Source organism: Glycine soja, chromosome 11, assembly GCF_004193775.1.
Source record: "Glycine soja cultivar W05 chromosome 11, ASM419377v2, whole genome shotgun sequence".
Taxonomy (NCBI): Eukaryota; Viridiplantae; Streptophyta; class Magnoliopsida; order Fabales; family Fabaceae; genus Glycine; species Glycine soja.
The window spans coordinates 285883-294999 of record NC_041012.1 but is presented as its reverse complement, the minus strand read 5'-3'; the positions used below and the strand labels follow the sequence as shown (position 1 = coordinate 294999).

The 9117-nt window shown below is 32.2% G+C and overlaps 1 protein-coding gene across 1 annotated transcript; it reads right to left on the bottom strand.

The window, feature by feature from the left end:
• Positions 1–6435: 6435 nt before the first annotated feature.
• On the bottom strand, positions 6436–8408 carry LOC114373774 (uncharacterized GPI-anchored protein At3g06035-like). Its single transcript, XM_028331313.1, has 2 exons — positions 8199–8408; positions 6436–7306 (listed from the first exon to the last, which is right to left on the bottom strand). Exons 1-2 carry the CDS (start codon positions 8287–8289, stop codon positions 6786–6788), a joined length of 612 nt encoding a protein of 203 aa, XP_028187114.1. The 5' UTR covers positions 8290–8408; the 3' UTR covers positions 6436–6785.
• Positions 8409–9117: the final 709 nt, after the last annotated feature.

The following is a 9117-nucleotide window of genomic DNA, read 5'->3' as shown; positions in this document are numbered from 1 at the left end:
ATTTTATATTAATGGGAAAAAAGTATTGTTGTTGGACTCCAAATAAGAAAGAAAAGTTTATGAATAAACTAACAGAAAATGGCCTATGCTTTGATTTCTTAGAAAGGAGAAGAAACATTGAGTCTTATAAAGTAGAGATTAATTTCCCCCCATTATTGGTGGGTCTAACCTGCAATGTCGTCACAAACAAAAGGAACAACATTTGTGGAAACCATTCTTTCATCTTCCATAATTTTATAACTTTTAGAGTTTAGACCCACCAACCACATCCACTCAAACTTGGTCACAAGTACCTAGCGCTCGAAGGGGACAAAATTGATGAAGTCAAACCAATCCACTAGATTAGGTGAGTGCGTCGTGAGAATTTATGAAGGTTAAGTTTCAAGACTCAAAAAGAATATATTTACAAGAAATAATTATAAATCATCTATAAATAAGATTCTTATATGAATGACGTGATTAAACTCACATCTTTCTAATATATTAGTTCGTTCCTTGGATTAGCCTTTGTAGTCAACAATTTTTATTTTCACACATTGGGAAACCGAAAACCGGCCGCATGCAACCTATACCATTCGAGAAGGCGGTGTGGTTTCTGACCATATTAATTTAAAACACAAATAGAAATAAGCCATAAATTGATTTTTTTTTCTTTCACAAATAGAAATAAGCCTATCCTCTTGTTCAAGAGAAGTCAAGTTACACGTGTGCGTTATATGTACATGTGGTTATTCCCTACATTGGTATCTTTATCACTCTAAAGCCTTGCTACTAATACTAATCCTTTGATTATTAATTGAGGATGAGTAATGTTATAAAAATATTAACTTAACAGTACTTTTTATATTGATTACGTGAAATTTTAGTTTTTTAATTGTGGTTAATTAAATTTCTTTACTTTTAAAGTTATACAAATTCGATTGGTTGTCATAATTTTTTATTTAAAATCTTTTAAATTAATTTTTATTTAATTTAGGAGTTTGTGGGTGTGTTTGACAAGTTACTCTACTAACTTAAAAGTTAGTTTGATAAAAATAAAAAGTGTTTGACACAAAATAAGAGCTTTTATATTACGTATATTTAAATTTCAACTAGTGTTTATAAGTTGTTAGTTTTTTCTTTTTCTTTTTTGTCCTCATCACTAATTTATTTAAAGTCTCTTTTACCTTTTTTCTTTTTAGAAACTCTTAATTTTATGTATCCTATATATCACTCTAATTTTATGTTATTCTACATTTATTAATTTACTTATTAGCTAATATCATAAGATACTTTCAAGTCAATCAATTATATAAGGATTCAGCAGAAAGCAATAAATTATTTGTATTATTCATATAATATTTTTTAGAAATATGATAGACATACGACTATTCATACAATATTTTGGGTGTATCTATCTTTATTTACTCATTTTTTCAAAATTTTCTCTTTTTTCTCGTTCTCTTAAGGTGGTACAATTTGTTGTATCACTTGTTATACATGTATAATTTTTCTATTTTTACAATATTAAGGTGGTTTAATTTTTCTATTTTTCTTCGATGTGGGACTCATAACACTAGAGAATAGAGATATACCCCTTGAAATACGTATATAGTGTATTTTATATTTTGGGTCTATGAAGCAACACTTCACATAACTCAACATCTTATCGCAATTTTTTCTCTTTTATTTCTATTTCTCTCCTTTTATATATAATGTTTTTTCTAAAAAATATTTTAAAAAATCAACTTTTCCTTCCTAAGCTAATTAATATTCTTGCACGCCTGCCCATTTTTCAACTGTCCTCTCGTGGGTACCCTTCGGACTCACTCTTGTGTCAACTTTATTGTATAATCTAATATTTTGTATCCCTTTGTTATTTAATTTATACAAATGTAATATTATATTTTTTTATCAACAAAAAAATATTAATCGAGAGCTAGAGGTCAAAGAAAATGGGATGATATATTATTATGATAATTGAGAAAATTTTGTATAAGATAAAAAAAAATACAGGATCACTTATGTTCAAGAAGTGTAAATCAATTTGTTAAAGAGAAAGTGTTGGTACATTTTTTCTCATTTAATAGTGAGATATACATTCATATTTTGATTAGAAATTAAACATCGCCGAAACACTTAAAAGTTACATTTAAGTTTTATTCCTGGTAAATCAAAAGTATATGTGGTGGTGATTTTGATGCCTCCGCGTACAAGCAAGTAAGTGATCCACATTCTCTTTCCTTGCTTTCAGATTTCATTAAGGACTTTGAGCGTGTTGAAGAATAGTGGCCCAAATCTGTTTAATCCACGAGAAGAAACAACGGTTAAATATTTGCAATGAGAGCCGTGAGAGTAGCAAGCACAAAGAGGCTCCGATCCTTTCAATGGTTTTGCTTGTCCAAAAAGAACTTCGATGTATTTGACAATATATTGCAAAATGGTATTGTCATAACAAATAGATTTTTTTGGCGTGAAAGGAGGTGGGGTCAGAGATGCCAAACAAAAGAGTATATTCACGAGAATCGACACATTCTTCAAAATTTGGAGGCATAATTGACAATCTATTATTTTATTTCATTTCTTAGCATTATGTTGGTCTTAACGGTCCCATGTATGCTTTAGACCATATTCACAAGATTTTGTGATGATTCCTCGACGTGTCTGTTTTCTTTCTTCTTTTTTCCGTCTCTGTCTGTCATGGGATTGGTGGATGAACAACTTTTTAATATACATAATTTTCGGCCCCGGTATTGAAAGGAATTATAAAGCAATATGAACTGTTTTATAGAGATGTTTCCAAAACGACCAAGTTTCAAACTTATGCAAGAATATTTCATAAACGCCAAGAATCTTATGGGGTGAATTCATTGTACAAATTTGAAGATCTCCTAATTGATTTGAATGCTACTGACGGTGAAACCACTGGATGGGGTGAACCTTTTAGAATTTATAGTCGAGCTTTTTGTAGAAAGTGACACTTTTTTTCCATCTTCTTTCATGTTGGTTTCTCTCACCCTATCTACGAAATGATATTAATTTGCATGCATATTTTCTATATCAGGTTGATCCCCCAGAATCTAGGTCTTTCACATTATGCTACCAAGACGCGTCCCCCTCTAGCAACACAAACATCTTATCATTCACTTAGTCCTTTCTTATAATTCAAAATTCAGTCCCATGTTCCTAATTTTTTTCTTTTCCTTTTCATCCTGTTCTTTCATTGTTGGGGGTCCCGCTGATAACTTTGATCAACACTGTGATTTAAAAGATATCAAGGAAAAGTGTCGCTTTTGTAATTTCTTTGACCAAAACACTAATTTCAAAAGAGAGCAAATAAAAGATCCGAATAGATCGACTTGATTAATTCTAGGGAACAAAAAGAATTACTGGAGATTTATTTAAGGAAAATCAAGGCAAGCAAAATCTAATAACCCAAATTAAGCTTAATTTGGGAAGCACGGAGACAAAACTGGGTAACCCGTAGGTAACATATGGCAATGTAAACAGATCCTTGCCCCTTCACTACCCACATTAATCATTTTCTTCTTTGACGTCAGAAATAAAACAGTGAGAATGAAAGCAACCAGTACCTAAGAGGGTCAATAAAGTTGTCAATTTCTGTTTGAAACAGTTTAATTGGTTTACAGAAATGTGACACATAACAGTTCAAATGCATAAGTAGAATGAAGCTAATGGGCCGTCAATCGATTGCATTCAAAGTCCAAATTTGAATTTAAATGGAACCACATTCCCGTATCATTTAGATAAAATAAAAATGTATGAAAATATTATATCATTTAGATTTGGGGATGTCAAAGATTAAATTCCTAACTATTTGACTATAAGAGAGGTTCTGATTAATGTCAAGCACCTATTACCTGCCTATTATTCCTAAAAGGCTAAAACTTAAAGCTATTGAATGAAATTATATGAATGCTATATATCTCTTACAACGCCGACTATATTAAAGGTAAAATTAGATCTATATCGATATCCTACGTTCTATAGTGCTTCAATTGTACCTCCTGAGAATACTCACTAGTCATGACTCTATGAAGGCTTTCCAGTGGGCTGTGGCAATCTCTATCACAGTGTTTGTAACAACACTCCATAAGACCATATATAGCAGAGCGGAAAATAACAACTCAGCAGAATATATCAAGGATCAACTCTTACATAGCTTAAGATCTTCAGACTTAAGAATTGTTTATATCTAACATGACTATTTCTTCATGTTTAAAGATAGGTTCGAAGACCATTCAGATAAATCTATCAATATACAAACACCAAACTGAACTTTAAGAAATTATTAAAACAGTAGTCCTTGCGTTCATGATTTAAATAAGATTAATAAAAATATAACTGAATGTGCAATTTACACTTTAAAAGAACCCTAACTATTAGACATGAAGAAGAAGTCATGAATAATGCTGATTTTTCCTTTATTGACATGGTTTTTTCATACTCAAGGAAAAGATAGAAATGAAAAATAAAGAATATGACAGGGGTAATAAGTGATGTCATACAAACAGAGGGGAAAAAATGTTGTATATTCTTTGCACATACATAAGATGCACGAACTTTGAAATAAAAGAAAAAAAAGAAGAAGAAAGTGATAACAAAAGAAAAACATAAATAGGTATAAGATGTGTGTGGAACTTACGGTACAAAAATTCAAGATTAAACAATAATAATAATAATATCTTTTAATAATATATTAAATTAAATTATAGGCAAGTGACATCAGGAAGGAAATACTAATTTAGAATAAGAAAGAATATGAATTAATTAAAGATAAAAATATCTTCTAATAAAACATTAAATTAAAAATAAAAATATTACAAAAAGATCCCTACAATTTAATTTAAAAAAATGAAAAATTAAACTAAACTATCTAATATAAGTCACATGACACATACGTATGATTGAATAATACACCGTTGCACCCGAAGTAGTAGTCTACAATTCGAATCAGGATCTACTTTTGAAATGGTTAGTCATCTAAACTCTTTTAGAAAAATTACGTTAGATAGATCGAATAGTTCATACATTTTTTACGAAAGGTCATTTAATTTTATGCATGCATTCACGTCGCCATTTATACATACAAACGTTTTATCTCACTGTCACACGTCCGAAAGGAGAGAAAAATAAACTGAAGGCATAAATTGGGTGAAGACTATGACAAATTGGGTTTTATAAACAAAACTAGTAAATGAAGGCATAAATTCGTGCCTTCTACTGTTTCCGCAATTTCAACCTCTTTCTTTTTTCTAAGAATAATTTCAACCTCTTTAAAATGATTAGTCTAAGTGATTTTTATGGTTAAGTATTAGCCAGCGGATAAAACTTGATATGCCCTAAAGAGTCTGAATGTTGAATTCCTACTTCCTAGCGTCCTCCTCCTGCGATATTATGTCAACTTGTCAAGCAAACATTTAAAAGTTAAAACACTAGCGTGGGTAACCCGTACAACGCATGGGTGAATATTTTTGGATTGTTAAACATAGCCATACTTGTGGGAGTTGAGAGTTCCTCCTAGTTTCTTTAACAGATCATGACGGGAAATGACAGTAACAAAATTGGGTAGCTCTTATCAAATCAAAAGCTGGAACTTTAAATTAAAATAGATGATAATTTAGTTCAGATCACAAGCAATGCACGACATAGAGAAAAAAGAATTTAAAAACGAAGAACAAAAATGTGTAAAGATCTCATTTTACACTCCCAAGTGAGAAGACTCGCTTTAAAGGAACCAGATCCATATATTGCATTTGCATACATTTTACTTTAAAAGATATGGCGGGGGGCATGATGGAAGAGAGGAGATGACGACGAAGTTTTAAAGCTAGTAATAAAAGAAAATAGACAGGCATGAAACTCCATTTCAAATTCTAGCTCAGAAAACCCTATTTTTGAGGCATTGCAAAGACTACAAAGATCCACTACTTCCCTATATGTTAGGACTTTTTATAGTAAAAATCATATCAGATGTCATGGATGTCAACTTGGTAGCCTTGGAGGAGCAGTGGAGCACCATTGCACCACCACAAATGTAATCAACTTAACCTGTGTTAGTCCAAGCCTTTGAAATTGTCCATACTTCATGGCAGGAGGCAGGACACTCAAAACTGCTATAGAATTCCTAGTGTAGGACTAACGTAAAGGTGTTTCAAGTTTTGATTATGTTTATGCCTCTACCAGTTGGGACTAGTATTTTGCATTGCCATGCTAATGGTAGTAGTAATCGGATTAGATGAGAGTCTTCAAGATGGAAAAAATGTTTACCAGTCCAACAGTCTACATGGATATGAATATCAACCAGTTTACAGTATTTTGTCGAATTTTAAACACCTTTGAACTAAATTAAATGGTTTTGGCATGGCACACTAAGCAGCCTCAATATCAAATAAGCAACATAATTTCCATTTTGAAATTAAAGTACTAGTGTGCTGTCATCAATGCTACAATTTATTGCCTTCTATTCTGATTTGGCAAAAGTAAAGTATTCAAAAAACAGAAAGAAAAGAAAATGAAACTGTTGGTAATGACAATAGTAAGATAACAACCCTTGAGGAGAAATCCTCTTCCCCTATTCCTCTTCTCTAGCATCCTACAGACACTTGCAATATTGAAACAACACATTGTAACCACAGCCATCTATATTTCACTAGAAAAACAGTTGTCTACATTATTTTCAGTGTTCCTGGGCACGGATTAGTAAGAACTTTATGGAGGTAGCAAGGCCCCCAAATTGAAAATACTAAAACAAAACTAAAATGGGAACAACGGCATCCTCTTGTTCACAACAGGAAAAGATTACTAACTAACAAAAACATTGAGCAGTAAATCGATCCAATTTTAGAAACGAAATTGGCACCACTGTCAGTCTTAGTCTCAGTCTCAGGAACAAAGCTTCCTTCGGGAGTGTTAGTGGTCAGTACGACTACAATCCAGTTATCTTCTGAACCAATACCAATTCCTGTATACTTGGAGTCATTGAGATTACCCGAGTAGAGAGATTGTGTGAAATTTGTAAGGACAACGCTCGAAACCAGGCCAGGAACACAAGCAGGCATTACAATTCCATCCCTCGTGTTAGAAATATTCAATTGACATTTATTCAAAAGGTCTGGGTAGTTGGAGAACTGAGGCTCCGTGCCTGGTACTGTGTTTGCGCCTGTGGTATTCGTACAAGGTTGATTCTTGAACTGGCCAGCAATTTCATCAGCAAAGCAATTCGCATTTTCATTCTTTGTTAGAGATGTCAAGTTTAATGATTCCCTATACTTGTTGATTCCCTGATAAAGATCATCTTCCTCATCTGCAATGGGATATTAAAGTTAGTGCAATCTCAAAATGTGAACTTCAATGAGTGCATGTTTGCAAGGAAAGGAGACATAGGATGATAGGAGGGATTTTTCATGGAACATAGCTAGTCTGCCTTAACTATTTACTATTTGATATATGGTGGGTGCTATGACCACATAGACTCAGATGAAAAGCAGAAAATGGCTAGACAACATATCAAAACACAGTGTGATCTGTAAAGACATTTCACTCATAAGTTGCATTCAAATAAAAATGAGATATAACTCTTTGATTTACAAGTTATATTAATTCCAAAAAATCTGATGCTGTCACTATATGTGAAATAAGTGGAAGAGGACTCTGTCAACAAGATTAATGAAAAATCTGATCACTAGTACATGGAACCCTATGGTATGGTAGTAGACTAGACGATTAGGTTACTCAATGACCGTATTGTCAACATGTTCATACACAAATTTGAAAATAAAAATTAAAATCACTCTGCATTGACGAGCAATAACATTAAGCTATTGAAAATTGAAATTTTGTTATTCAGCAGCTATCAACTCAAATAAGCAGATCTTTGCAAGATTAAAATTTAAAAAATATATATACTATCCCCAGAGATTCGGTGATGTCAGATCAATCGTTCTCCCAAACAGATCTAACTCAGATTTTCCATTGGAAACCGAAGCAAGCACAAGAAGAAAAGGTGAAAAGTAAAGGACAGAAAAAGACTTATTAGCCTGAAAGAAGAAGACTTGATAAGAGTTAAGCACAGCACATCGAGAGAAAGTAATGATATAATAACAGTTTGACGATAACAAGTGAAACCCATTAGAAGGTAAGAAAGACAAAAGTTGCAAATATTATTTGAGAGAGGGTATGAGAATGAGAGTACTGACCATGGTCGTCGCATTTTACTGAGTGATTCGATAAGAGAATGGAAGAAAGGAGAACTGTGAAAAGAAGAGAGAAGTGGAACAACGCCGCCATTCTTTGTAGTTTGAAGGCGCAGAGAGAGAGAGAGAAATGGAAGACTGTAGAGTGACGAAGAAAGCCCTTTTCTTTCTTTAAGTAAAAGCTTACAGCAAATTAAGTAGAACAACCCAACGGCTACGCTTTGAAAAAATTACAACTAATAACTATTAAGTATCATTTTGATCCATGCCACGCAAATACTCTTAGTAAATATCTTTTTTATAAGAAAAATATTAACTACACTTTTTTATATATTTAGCGATATTGTCTTTCAAATACTCTAAAATTCACTAAAAATATTTAGTAATTTCAATCAATTTCCACCAACTAATAATAGAAAAATGTTATATATACAATTTACTTTGCTTTCCTTCCTTCCTTTTAATTTTAGTAATTTTCTTATGGTTTTTTTATCTTTTATTTTTATATTTATGTGCATTTTAGGTTGAAATCTTAGGGAATTTTATCTTGTTTTGCCAACTGCCTGTAAAAAATTCAATCGTCTAGGTGCAGGATTTTAACTGCCTGTAAAAAAATGCAATCCCAACATGATAACGCATATTTGTGTTATAGTTGAAAAGAGCAAGTTATAAAGAGGGGATTCTGAGGGTACGTCTGTTTTATAGTTTCATTTAGTGGGCATTCATTCTAAAACACCGAGAAATAACAAATTGTTACTTTAACGTCCGTTTGAGAGGTGCTGAACAGACAAACAAACACATACTAAATTCAAGGAAAGCGAATGCTAAATAGACAATAATTTATCACCCATTTTTTTCATTTTCTTGTCTGATTTACCTTTCCTTTTGCAATAACTTTCATCTATATATATATAACTTCAGT